General features: G+C 52.1%; 1 protein-coding gene across 1 annotated transcript; it reads left to right on the top strand.

Annotated features, from left to right (window-relative positions):
- Positions 1-2,172: 2,172 nt before the first annotated feature.
- Positions 2,173-12,817, top strand: SLC1A5 (solute carrier family 1 member 5). The gene is made up of 8 exons (XM_086353281.1): positions 2,173-3,358; positions 5,683-5,725; positions 6,179-6,226; positions 7,052-7,218; positions 9,117-9,350; positions 10,080-10,274; positions 10,421-10,555; positions 11,976-12,817. The coding sequence occupies exons 1-8, from the start codon at positions 2,796-2,798 to the stop codon at positions 12,208-12,210; spliced, it is 1,620 nt and encodes a 539-aa protein (XP_086209407.1). The 5' UTR covers positions 2,173-2,795; the 3' UTR covers positions 12,211-12,817.
- Positions 12,818-13,158: the final 341 nt, after the last annotated feature.

Raw genomic sequence — 13,158 nt, 5'->3', positions numbered from 1 at the left:
AGCTCCAATACTCTGGCCGTCTAATGCAAAGAGCTGACTCATTGGAAAAGACCCTGATGCTGGGAAAGATTGAGGACAGAAGGGAGTGATGGCATCACCGACTCAATGGACATGAGTTTGAGCCAACTCCAGGAGATAGTGAAGGGTAGGGAAGCCTGGCATGCTGTAGTCCATGGGGTTGCAAAGAGTTGGACATGAGTGAGTGGCTGAACAGCAACAACAAATATTTTAGAGAGATAGTGACAACAATAAGAGTAGTTATAGTTAACTTTATAGGGGTTAACCTGTACCCCATCTAAATACTTTGAATGTAGGGTCTCATTTGATCTTCAGTACCCAAGGAGGTCTGAGCTACTATTATTCTCTCCATTTTACAGACTTATAAGTGAAAACAGGCTTATAGAGGTGGTGACTTGCCTAAGGCCCCACAGTTGCTTCAGAAGGAAGCCTCTGAGATGATCACCATCAATAGTCTTTACAAGTGTGAACACCTGATACGTTATCAGAGAACAGTCCAGGTGGGAAAGAAGTAGGATTTCAACATGGCCAGGAGAAGGAGGAGATCACAACTGATTCCCTTTAAGGGTAGGGTCTTGAGAAGCAGGCTTGCAGCTCCCAGCTCCCTTCAGGTGTGGCTTCAAGATGAGTGACTTCCTCTGGCCATAAGGCCCAGTTTTGCCCATCTAGAGAATGGGTATATTAGTGGACCCAACTTCACCAAGCAATTTTGGAGATTCCAGTGAAATCAGGCATATGCATTCGTTAAAAACCAGCAGGCGTTACTAATGGTTTGTGCATTTTGTGAAAAAGGACTGTGTACAGGGAATTCACTGGTGGTCTAGTGGTTAGGATTCAGCACTTTCATTGCCCAAAATGTGGGTTCAAGCCCTAGTCAGGGAACTAAGATCCCACAAGCCAGTCAGCATGGCCCCAAAATTAAAAATAAATAAATAAAGAGGACTGCATACAAATATTGAACTGTGATTAATAAATGCATCCTTAATTGTTTAGAAAGGGCGCTGATATTTGCAACTTACTTTGACATGTAGCCAAAGAAGGTGAATGGGTAGATGGCTAGAGAAAGATAAATGTATAGAAATTGTATATAGAAGTATGGTGAAATAACTCTAGACTCTAGGTCTAGGCTATATGGATGTTCACTGTAAAATCCTCTAAACTTTTTTGTATCTTGAAAATTTTCATAATAAAAAGAGAAAAATATTTGGTGAAAGCAAAAGCCTTAGATTAAACTGAATTACCGTTTAAAATAGATAATTGCAAATTACCTACCTAGGGGGAAGTGGATTACAATCTTCAGTTCAGTTCAGTTGCTCAGTCGTGTCCGACTCTTTGCGACCCCATGAATCGCAGCACGCCAGGCCTCCCTGTCCATCACCAACTTCCGGAGTTCACTCAAACTCCCGTCCATCGAGTCAGTGATGTCATCCAGCCATCTCATCCTCTGTCGTCCCCTTCTCCTCCTGCCTCCAATCCCTCCCAGCATCAGGGTCTTTTCCAATGAGTCAACTCTTCGCATGAGGTGGCCAAAATATTGGAGTTTCAGCCTCAGCATCAGTCCTTCCAATGAACACCCAGGACTGGTCTCCTTTAGTATGGTCTGGTTGGATCTCCTTGCAGTCCAAGGGACTCGCAAGAGTCTTCTCCAGCACCACAGATTCAAACGCATCGATTCTGCCATTAATCGACACGTGTGGGGCTCTGAACTGAGAACCTTTATTCTGAAAATTATTAACATCATTCACGTGAGGGATCTGTATTTTACTTTGACATCGAGGAACAAAAAACCGGAATTTAGGGTGGAAGGAGCTAAACAGATTTACACGATAAGCCCCCCGCGGATCACCTGGCACTTTCTAGATGATTTGGCTCCACGGACTTTTGTGATTTAAAGCCCCCAATCCTAGCCTTTGGCGGGAAAAACAAACCTCCTCCCAACGCCCCGCCCCTGCGGACCCTCCACGCCCCATTCGGACCCCGCCCCTGAAAACAAACTCTGTTATTTAGCCTTCCCTCGGGGTGCCTTGGCCCCACCCCGGTCCTAAGTCCCGCCCTATAAGCGCGAGAGCCAATCGGCAGCGGCGCGCTGGTCCCCCGCTCTCTCCCGCCTTGCCCGAGGATTCTAGATCCCGCCAGCTTCCGCTAAAGCCACTCAGAGCCACGCGGCGCGCTCGGGAGGTTTGGTGTAGGCTAGCAGCTGTTTACTCCTGGGGTCTCGGGCCGCCGCCTTCGGCACCCCGGGGCTTGAATCTCCCCTCTTGGACCCAAGAACCTGGCCCCCTCTCTTCCCGGAGCTCCGTCTTCTGGCCCCCAGACTCAGACTCCCCAGCCCTCTGTTTCCAGGACCCCGCCAACCGCCAGGTTCCCGCCTCCCGGATCCAGGCGTCCCGGATCTGAGCCACCAGGACCTAGTCTCTTGAAGACCTCCGCCGCCCGGACGTCTTCAACACTTCCGGAGCCGAGGACCCCAGGGTCCCATTTCGAGAACCTCCCGTATTCCTAACCCCGACGGTCAAGAACGCCAGCGCTCCCACCTCCCAGCTTTCAGCGCCGGACACAGAGAACAGAGGAACCCCAGCGCCCAGCCAAGGGACTCTCAAACATTTCAGCTTCTAAGAGCCAAGGAACTTGAGCGCTGTGAACTCACAACTGCAAAGAATTCTTGAAAGTTCTAGCCTCCGGACTCTGTTAAAGTTTTAAGGAACGTCAGCGTCCTGAGAAGGAACCCCAAGCGCTCCCAACTTGCAGGCGCTAAAGGAACCCCAGCGGCGTTCATCATGGTGGCCGATCCGCCTAAGGGAGACCCCAAAGGGTACGCGGCGGCGGAACCCACCGCCAACGGTGTCTCGATGTTGGTCCCCATAGAGGACGTAGGCTCGTTAAAAGGCGGCCGTTGCGGTTCCGGGGATCAGGTGCGTCGCTGCCTTCGCGCCAACTTGCTGGTGCTGCTGACGGTAGTGGCCGTGGTGGCCGGCGTGGCGCTGGGGCTGGGGGTCTCGGGAGCCGGCGGCGCGCTCGCCCTGGGCCCCGCGCGCCTGGAAGCCTTCTCCTTTCCGGGAGAGCTGCTGCTGCGCCTGTTAAAGATGATCATCTTGCCGCTGGTGGTGTGCAGCTTGATCGGCGGCGCCGCCAGCCTGGATCCGAGCGCGCTCGGGCGCCTGGGCGCCTGGGCGCTGCTCTTTTTCCTTGTCACCACACTGCTAGCGTCGGCGCTCGGCGTGGGCTTGGCGCTCGCGCTGCAGCCGGGCGCCGCCTTCGCCGCCATCAACACCTCGGTCGGGGCCCCGGTGGAAGAGGCCCCCAGCAAGGAGGTGCTCGATTCGTTCCTGGATCTTGTGAGGTCAGAGCCCGCCCTACCTGGTGGAGGGATGGGGGATAGGGGTGCTTCAGCCTGGTGGGAAGGGGAGTCGCCACGTGGACGGAAGAGGGGTTTGGGGTCCTGGGGTGGGAGGCCCGGGACATCCCCAGGGCCTCAGGAAAAATGGGGTGGGATAGTTGGGGGGGCTCTGGGGAGGGTCAGGATAGGGAGGGTGAAGACGCAGTCCTGGAGGTTTCTAGATGTGAGAGCTTGGGTACATAAAGGGGACCCCACAGGAGAGTGATAGGCATGAAAGTTTTAGGAGTGATGCTTGGCAGCCGGGGTGGTGGGGAGGGTGTGTTGGGGGGGTGCCTAGGGGGACCTCTGCTGTGAAGGGGGAGGATGCTGAGGGGATATTGGAAGGGAATCTTTGAGTGTTGGAGGGCCCCAGGATGAGATTTCTGGATAAAGATTTAAGTCCCCTGTCCGGATAAAAGTTTGGGAGCCCTGCATCAGGGGGCCCTGAAGGACTTGAGGAGATTGGAGAGGACCCCCCCCAACCAGCCCTCTACCCACGTGGTTCCCCCACCACGTGTCACCCAGACAAAGCCAGGTCCTTTTCTGAGCCTCTCTTCCACGCCTCGTTCATCTGTGCTGGACCGTGCATGCTGCCACCTGTGCAGCCTTACCATCCCATTTCCTGTTCTGTCTAGTCCCCAGCCGCCCTCCGCTGGCACTAGGCTGCCCAGAGAGGGGGCAGATTCTTTTCCTTTGGGCTTTTGCTCCCTGCGCCTCAAGAATGTCTCTTCTCCCTTTTAAGGAGGGCGGACGGGCTGGGTCCACATGGCCTTGCCTCTGAGGGCTGCTGATTCAGTGTCTCCAGGTTGGTTGGGGACTTCCTGGAAGTGGCAGAAGGAAATGACGAGTCACGGAACAGGGTTCCCCCCTGGCCTCTTGACATCAACACAGGCTGATACTGGGGGAAGGCTGGGTGTCCAGAAGTTAACGTGGGTGGGCACCTCCTGGGTCAGGCAGATAGCAGCATCCCGACCCAGCCCTGGCTGGCCTGGCTGAGTACAGGCTGACCTGCTGACAGACAAGCCACCTGAAGGCTGTTTTTATGTGTATAAGCTTTGGTGTTGTGCCAGATCCAGGCACACTTGGCCAGTCACTCGACAACTGACTTGGAACATCTCAGAACCATCCAGCTTTATAAGCAGCTGACACACAGCTGGACACAGGCACGCAGATACACGGCTGTGCCATCTCACCAACACATGGGCTTATATCGTCACACACACTGGGCACTGCCACCTTTTTAGCACAAACAGCCACTCACTGATGCTGCCGATCACACCAACATGTGAAACCTGCCTAAACACAGCTCGAGAGCACATAGACACTCACATACACCTTCAGGGTCGCACATCTCTAAACACTAACCCGCGCCCCCCCACCCCCACCCCTAGCTGCGTACCCGTGGCTTTGGTGAAAGGGAGGATCTGAGGTTGCCGAGTAGTTAGGACTGTGAAACCAGCCAGCAGGGCTCAAATCCCAGCTCTGCTGCTCCTGCAAGTTTCTTCACCTGTCAGTGCTTCAGTTTACTTTCCTGTCAAATGGGGATAATAGGGCCCCGCCCCAAGGGCTGTTGGGAGTCTGAAATGAGTTGATTTATATACAGCACTTAGTCCAACGCCCATAGTTGCCTTGGCTGTTATTTTTGTCTTAACCTGAGAGACAGGGGGCTGCTGTCTGACTCCCTCACACGCTCTATGGGGTTTCATGCATGCTGCTGTATCCTTAATCACACCCAGACACCCTTACACAAGAGTGGCCGCATAAACAAAGATGCCTTCACGACAGCACAGGCAGTTCTTGTCACTTTGTCACTAACACACCCAGGTCTTCCCCACACCCTGCAAGCCACCAGGCAGCCCCCAGGGCCACCCCTTCCTCAGGCCTGAAGGAGGAAGTGGCTGATGCAAGATGTCTCGGGTATTGAGGCTGCTACAGGGGTGGAGCCCAGGCCCTGTAGCCCTGCCCCAGCGGGCATGGGAAGGGCATGGGAAGCTGGCATTCCTCAGTCTCAATCAACACTCCCTTGGGGCTACAAGACTAGTCTCCTGGGGCCCCAGGAGTCCAGCTCAGACTCCCCACACCCTGGAAAAATGTGCAGGGCCAGGTCCATCTCTACCTGGCTGAACCTGGCTGAGGCATGGTTGGGGACCACGTCTGGGTACAAATGGGGCCTCTAAGGTTCCCTTCACCCCAAGAAGCCAACCCAGTAACCCTGATACCCCCTGATCTCCTGCCTTATCTAATACTCCCTACCCGCCCCCCCACCCCGCCCATGTTTCTTTCTGCAGAAATATTTTCCCCTCCAACCTGGTATCTGCAGCCTTCCGCTCAGTGAGTCTTTGGGGGTGTCCCTCGGGGTTGGGGGGGACAGGGAGGGAGACAGGCAGTCACAGCTGCTGGATGCCGGATTTGGGGTGGCACCTGGAAAAACACAGATGCCTACCTATTTATAGCCGTAGTGCGGGGCTCCTGGATGACCTATGAACGAAACCCATCCACGCCTCTCATGAGAATATGGGTTCTGAGCCCCGTCTGGGTTCTAATTCTAGCTGGGCGACCCTGAGCAAGCGCCTTTACCTCTGTGAGCCTCACAGTTTCCACCTCTGGAAAATGGGGGTATGAATGGTCCTACTGCAGTGGGGTTGATGGTGGGATGGAACAAAATCAGTATAACGGATGCCTAGGGTGGGCTTTGAGTATTAACAGAGCCAGGGTTGGATGGGGGAGCCTCGATGACAACTGACAAAGACAATTGATCCTGACTCTTCCCAACCCCTCCTGCAGTACACTACCTCCTATAAGGAGAGATTGTTCAACGGCACCCTGGTGAAGGTAAGAGGTGGGAAGGGTTGGGGTGGGTGAGGGGCTGCACCGTGGCCCATTGCTGTGGATTTTTTCATTTTGTTCTTACCCCTGTCTTGTGTGCCCTCTGGGTCTTCTAGCATTTGGGGTGCAGTCTGTTTTAAATTCTCTGAAGCCCCTCCCCAATTTCTGTCTTTTCTGCCTTTCTGGAATCTCCATTTTGCCCTTCTTCCTCCCTACAGCCATGCTCTGATCTGGGTTGTTACTCTCACCCCCACCCCGCTTCAGCCTGGCTTTCCAAAGCGCAAACCTGACCTCTCCTCTCTTCCACCTAAAGCCCTTTCCTGCTCCTGAGTGCCCTCGGAAGAAAGCCCAGGCTCCTCACCATAGTCCATGGGGCTCTGTGAGGCCCCAGCCCTGCCCTTCCGCCCACCCAGCCCCATCTTGTGACTCTGCCCGGCCCATTCTACCCCAGCTTCTTTCTCTTCTTTGAATGCCTGGATTAGAGTCATTTCTAGGTTGTTGCATATTGTTACCTCTCTAGAACCTTCTACCCCTTCCCTGCTTTACCTTGTTCACCCCTAGTCTCCAAGTCTTCACCCTCTCCTCCAGGAAGTCCTCCTGATCCCTCTCCTCTGAGTTTGGCAGCACTGCCTTCCTCAGTTCCCATACTCCCTTGGGTTCTCCCTTGCCCACTCTGGGTGGTCCCTGGACCTGGACTATGAGCCTTTGGAGGAAGGGGCCTGGGGAATGGTCTTGTCTCTGCTGGGTCCCAGCAGTGCTCAGGACAGGCCCCCAGTCCCTGTGCAGGTTGACCAAATGGGCCCTCCTGACCCCATCTGTTCTTGCCCAAAGGTGCCCACTGGGGGCGAGGTTGAGGGTATGAACATTCTGGGCCTGGTGGTGTTTGCCATCATCTTTGGCGTGGCCCTGCGGAAGTTGGGGCCCGAGGGAGAGCTGCTCATTCGCTTCTTCAACTCCTTCAATGATGCCACCATGGTGCTGGTCTCCTGGATCATGTGGTAAGTGATGGGAGTGGGGACATCTGTCCCTTCAAACCAGATCATCTAGATTCAAATCTCGCACTGACTGTTCCCTGGCTATGTGACTTTGGACAAGTGACTTACTCTCTCTGTGCCTCAGTTTCCTTATCTATAAGACAACAGTGCTGTATTCCATGAGAGCTAAGACTGATCCCAGAACCTTCTTGATTCTACTGCTAAGTCGCGTCAGTCGTGTCCAACTCTTTGCAACCCTTTGGACTGCAGCCCACCAGGCTCCTCTGTCCATGGGGATTCTCCAGGCAAGAATACTGGAGTGGCTTCCCATGCCCTCCTCCAGGGGATCTTCCTGACCCAGGGATGGAACCTGTGTCTTCTGCACTGGCAAGCGTCTTTTTTTTTTTTCTTTTTTTTTTTTTAACCACCGAGCCACCTGGGAAACCCAGTAGAAAACTCTCAGAGGTTGGGTCAGAGTAGGCTCTGCAGCTGGATAGCCTAGTTACCATCCTGGTGCTGCCACTCCCCAGCTCTGTGCCCTATGACATGTTATTTATCCTGCTATGCCTCAGTTTGCCCATGTGGAAAATGGAATCGATAGTACCGGGCACGAGTGAGTTAATATGTGTAAAGTTCTTGGGTCAGTGCCTGCCCCATAGCGTGCCTACAATAAATTAGCTTAGCTAATATTTGTCAAGTAATGGTGTAATTTCTGGGCGCATCCCAGTGGCTAAAGTTCAGGCATTTGGCCAAACTGTGGTACACAGGTGGCTGGGAAATGGTGCTTTTCTTCTGTTACTAAAGAGGAGAAAGGGGGCACCTCCCTAGTGGTCCAGTGGTTAAGACTCCACGCTTCCAATGCAGGAGCCCTGGGTTCCGCCCCTGGTCAGGGAACTAGGTCCACATGCTGCAACTAACTCTCAGCACAGCCAAATAAATGTTAAAAGTAGAGGAAAAGGGGTTTGAAAACAAGTAGCTTTAGTGATCAGACAGTCGAGGTGATGATGGGAGCCCTCCTGGCAGGGAGGCACGAGCAACCCCTGGGATCTTCGCTCCAGGAGTTAGAATAAATCCCAGCTGAAGTCTAATTGTTATTTAGTTGCCAAGTCGTGTCGGAGTCTTGAGACCCCCATGAGCTGTAGCCCTCCAGGCTTCTCTGTCCCATGGCATTTCCCAGGCAAGAATACTGGAGTGGGTTGCTATTTCCCTCTCCAGGGGATCTTCCCAACCCAGGGATCGAACCTACTCTCCTGCATTGGCAGGCAACTTCTTTACCACTGAGCCACCAGGGAAGCCTAGCTGAAGTCTATGGACTTCACTTATTGGGCACAGAAAGCTTTCAACTCATTTCAACTGGCATCTCATTTAATCCTCCCATAGTTCTTGTGAAGTTGGTAGCATTATGGGTCCCTGTTTTATAGACCGATTTGATTTTGCTTAATGCAACGATAGCTGCAAGAGTCTCAAAATAAAAGCTCCCTCATGGGGTTGTGGTGAAGATTCCATCCTCTTCAAGCACATCATAAATGCTTCATACCTGGGAGCTGTCATTAAGACATGAGTCACAATCCTTGTTTTTCATGGAGAGACAGTATATTGGTTTAAGTCATGTCAGCTGCTGTAACAAACCCCAGAAAATGTAAATGGTTTGCATGGTGGGTGTTTCTTTCCTGGTCATGTGTTAAGTGCAGTTCTGGTGGGTGACTCTACTCCAAGTGGTGATGGAACCACCCAAACTTCTTTTACATCCCAGCAGCACCATATTCAAGAGGAGAGAGTGGCTGATGACAGGGGAGGTGTCCAAACATCAGCCCACGATGCAGTGGGCGCTTCCTTTGAGGAAGGCTGAGATGTGCCCAGCACAGTGCCTGGCACTGGGTAGCACATGATTAGAGGTGGCAATCTGTCTCTTGGATAATTAGGTACGCCCCTGTGGGAATCTTGTTCCTGGTGGCCGGCAAGATTGTGGAGATGGAGAACGTGGGGCTGCTCTTTGCCAGTCTCGGCAAATACATCCTGTGCTGCCTGCTCGGCCATGCCATCCATGGGCTCCTGACACTGCCCCTCATCTACTTCCTCTTCGCCCGCAAGAACCCCTACCGCTTCCTGTGGGGCATCATGACGCCGCTGGCCACTGCCTTCGGGACCTCTTCCAGGTATGACCTTGGAGCGGACCAGGACAGGGTTTTTAAGAGTAGGGGATCTGGAGTGGGCATCTGATGTCTAAAGAGCCCTAGAATTTTGTTTGTGGGACATGGGATCTGGCACAGAGGCCATACTTCAGTATGTTTCTCATAAGGTCCTGGAAAACCCCTCTTAAGAAACTGCTGTCTTGGAGATTTATTCCTCCCTTTCTGAGAAGCCCTCCCCGCCCCCAGGCCTGCCCTTGAGGGACTCTAGGACCCTGGATCCAACCTCTCAAAATCTCCTTCCACCCCTCCTGGGTAGTTTGTCCATCTGCTGGCCCTGTCCCCTAGAAACCCAAACCTCCCTACAGCAGCCTAGTTGAGGTCTGTTATAGGTAGAGAGAAGGGGTGTGAGTCAGCGAGCACTCAGAATTTAGGTATGAGTCTTTATGTGTATTTGGCGAGTAGTGGTCGGTACTCTCCCTGGGGGTCCTGGACTCTATTTTGGAGTGCTTTCATTCTATGGGATCCCTAGTGCCTTCTATCTCTGGGAAGAGAAGGGCATGGAGGGCTGGGAGGTCTGGGGGTGTGGGAAGCAGGGGGCGGTCTAAGGTGGTAGGCGGAGCTTGTGCCCCAGTGGAGGCTCTGTGGGCGGGGCCTGACCCAGGGGCTGGTCAGGGGCGTGGCTTGGGCGGTGGGCGGGGCCCAAGTGGCCCAGCCTAGGGAGCGAGCAATGACTCTGATCTGTGGTCCTCGCAGCTCCGCCACGCTGCCGCTGATGATGAAGTGTGTGGAGGAGAAGAATGGAGTGGCCAGACACATCAGCCGCTTCATTCTGCCCATCGGTGCCACGGTCAACATGGACGGTGCCGCCCTCTTCCAGTGTGTGGCTGCAGTGTTCATTGCACAGCTCAACCACCGGTCCTTGGACTTCGTGAAGATTATCACCATCCTGTGAGTGTGGGGTGGCTGCGGCAGGGACCCCCGACCCACCTGACTCCTCCCTTGACAACAGAGAAAACCTGGGCAGAGCAGCCGCCCCCCCGCAGCTCCTCCCACTACCCAGGGACCTTCTTGTGACTTCCCTTCTCCTCCCCTAGGGTCACGGCCACAGCATCCAGTGTGGGTGCGGCGGGCATCCCATCTGGAGGGGTGCTCACTCTGGCCATCATCCTCGAGGCGGTCAACCTGCCGGTTCACGACATCTCCTTGATCTTGGCCGTGGACTGGCTAGTGTGAGTGTGGGTTTGGGATTTCAGGGTTTGCCCAGGCGTACTCCTCGGGAAGGGAATGAGCAAGAGGGTCATTGATAGCCTCTGAGCAGAAGAGGAGAGGAAGGAAGGAATTCTAGAAGAAAGGGGAAGGGATCTAGAGTATTCCAATCAGAGGGAAGGAAGGGATCTTTGGGGTTCCAACAGGAACCCCAAAAAAGTAGCATGCCCTGGTAGTTAATAGAGTAGACTCTTCAATCAGGCTCCCAGATCAGCTGTTGCTGGCTATTATGACCTTGGACATAAGATGTGTAAGATTATTATACATAATATTACACATAAAAACTTGATCACACATAAAAACTTAATCTCCTTGTGTCTCAGTTTCTCCATCTGTAAAATGAGAATAGTTTCTCCTGAAGGATTAGGTAACTTAATACAAACAGCTTTCTTAGAAGAGTAAGTGCTACATCATTGTTAGCTATCATGATGAAGTATTAAGAACCTAAGAGATTAGAAGACAGTTTAGTTTCAAAACTTAGAGAGTTACCATGTATCTTAGCAATACCACCCCTATGTTTAAACCCAAGAGAATTGAAAACATGGCCACAAAAACTTGTACATGATTGTTCGTGGCAGCACCATTCATAATAGCAAACAGGTGGAAACAAACCGAATACTGATCAGTTGATAAATGGATAAGCAAAGTGTCATATGTCCATACAATGGAATATTACCCAGCAATACAATGGAATGAAGCAGTGATAAAAACATACATAACATATGACCCTTGAAAATATTATGCTAAGTGAAAGAAACCAGACTCAAAGGACCACATTGTATATGATTCCATTTATATGAACTGTTCAGAAGAAGCAGATGTATAGACAAAGTAGATTAGCGGTTGCCTAGGGCTGTGGTGTGGGAGGAAATGGGAAAAAATTGCTTAATGGATACAAGGGTTTCTTTCTGCCATGATGAAAATAATCTGGAATTAAATAGTAGTGATTGCCTAACTCTGAAAAAAAACTAAAACCCACTGAGTTGTATGCTTTTAAAGGGTGAATTTTATGATATCTGAATTAGATCTCAATTTTTTTTAATAGCATACACACTCACACAAAATGTATAAGAAGAGGAAGGAAGAAGATCCTTAGGGTTCTAGGGAGTTCAGGGGGCCTGAGGGAGAATGTAGTATTTCAGAAGGAGAAAGAGGCATTGAGGGCTCTTCTGGGGCCCCCAGGAAAGGGAGGGGTGACTTTTTGAGGTTCCAGAAGGAACGAATCTTGTATTTTACTGGAAGGAGGATCGCTGGGGATCCAGGGAGAATGGAGATCTTTGAGGTTCTAAAGCAGAGAACTGCATGATGGGGCACTTGGGATTATGAAGATAATCCCTGACCTCTCCCCTCCCACTTACTTCCCTGTCACTGTTCCCCCTTCAGGGACCGGTCCTGTACCGTCCTCAACGTGGAAGGTGATGCCTTTGGGGCGGGACTCCTCCAGAGTTACCTGGATCGCACAGAGAACTGCAACTCCGTGCCGGAGCTGATCCAGGTGAAGAGTGAGATGCCCCTGGCCGCACTGCCGGTCCCCAGCGAGGAGGGGAACCCTCTCCTCAAAGGCTGCCCGGGACCTGCTGGGGATGCTGACACCTGTGAGAAGGAATCAGTCATGTGAATCCCTGCAGAGACCTTCTCTGCCCCATGGGGGTGCTCTGGACATTGGAATCATGGGGGATGGATGAACGGACAAACAAGGCCTCTTGGAGGGCCCTGGCCACACACTCGGGAGGCATGGGCCTCAGCTTCCCTCCCTGTCGTCAGATCTGGGAGGCCTCGCTGCTGGGGTGTATGTTGCTTGTGTGTGAATGAGTGTGTGTGTGTGTGTGTGACTGTTTCCAAATCTGCCCAGTCCTCAACTCCTGGCCCCCACCCAAGGCTAGGAAACCATATAAGAGAAGTAGCATGGCCTCCACACCCCATCCTGGCAGCCTGCCTGGCCTTCCTGTCTCAGGGCATAGGGCATCATGGGAAATTCTGCTCTCTGAGAGCAAGGATGTTCTGACAGGTTGCTGGCTCCTTTTCTGGTTATTTTAGTGGCTGTGGCTGTGTGTGTGTGTGTGTTCTGTGACTCTCCACGGTACATCCCACCCTGTCCCCGGGCCCTCTGTCCCCTCCACAATACCAAACACTCCTTGGGAACACTGAAGGGAGACTCATAACATGTTGCTGTTACTCTGAGGATGTTTATAACAATAAAACTGTCAGTTTGTAGTTTTATCTCATCAGATGTTTGTAAGAATTTGACTAAAAATGCTAGCTATGTGGAAAACAACAGAAAATACAAATAGGACTTCATTGAAATGAAATATCTGCTTATCGAAAAACACCATTGGAAACCACCATGAGATACTGGTTCACTTGGCAGGGCAGCGATCAAAAGCAATACCACGTGCTGATGGGGTGTGGAAGTGGATAGAGCCCGTGTTGTTGATGGTGGGAATGCAAAATGGTCTAGTCATTTTGGAAAATCACTGGGTGATTATGAAAATGGGGTGTTTTAATGTCAAAGCATATATTAAAATATCTACTTAACCAGGGAGCTTGTGAGTCTCAGTCCTGGGAA

This window comes from Bos grunniens, chromosome 18 (genome assembly GCF_055505025.1).
Source record: "Bos grunniens cultivar Pamir isolate PY7600 chromosome 18, Bosgru_T2T1.0, whole genome shotgun sequence".
Taxonomy (NCBI): Eukaryota; Metazoa; Chordata; class Mammalia; order Artiodactyla; family Bovidae; genus Bos; species Bos grunniens.
Note: the sequence above shows the minus strand (reverse complement) of the source record. Positions and strands in the feature narration are given on the sequence as shown.

Bases quoted from the DNA above. Each gene is read 5' to 3' on its own strand.
- SLC1A5 (XM_086353281.1), top strand. From the start codon at position 2,796: ATGGTGGCCGATCCGCCTAAGGGAGACCCCAAAGGGTACGCGGCGGCG. The intron at 9,351-10,079 runs GTATGACCTTGG...TGGTCCTCGCAG, and splicing joins GCCTTCGGGACCTCTTCCAG to CTCCGCCACGCTGCCGCTGA. The intron at 10,556-11,975 runs GTGAGTGTGGGT...TTCCCCCTTCAG, and splicing joins TTGGCCGTGGACTGGCTAGT to GGACCGGTCCTGTACCGTCC.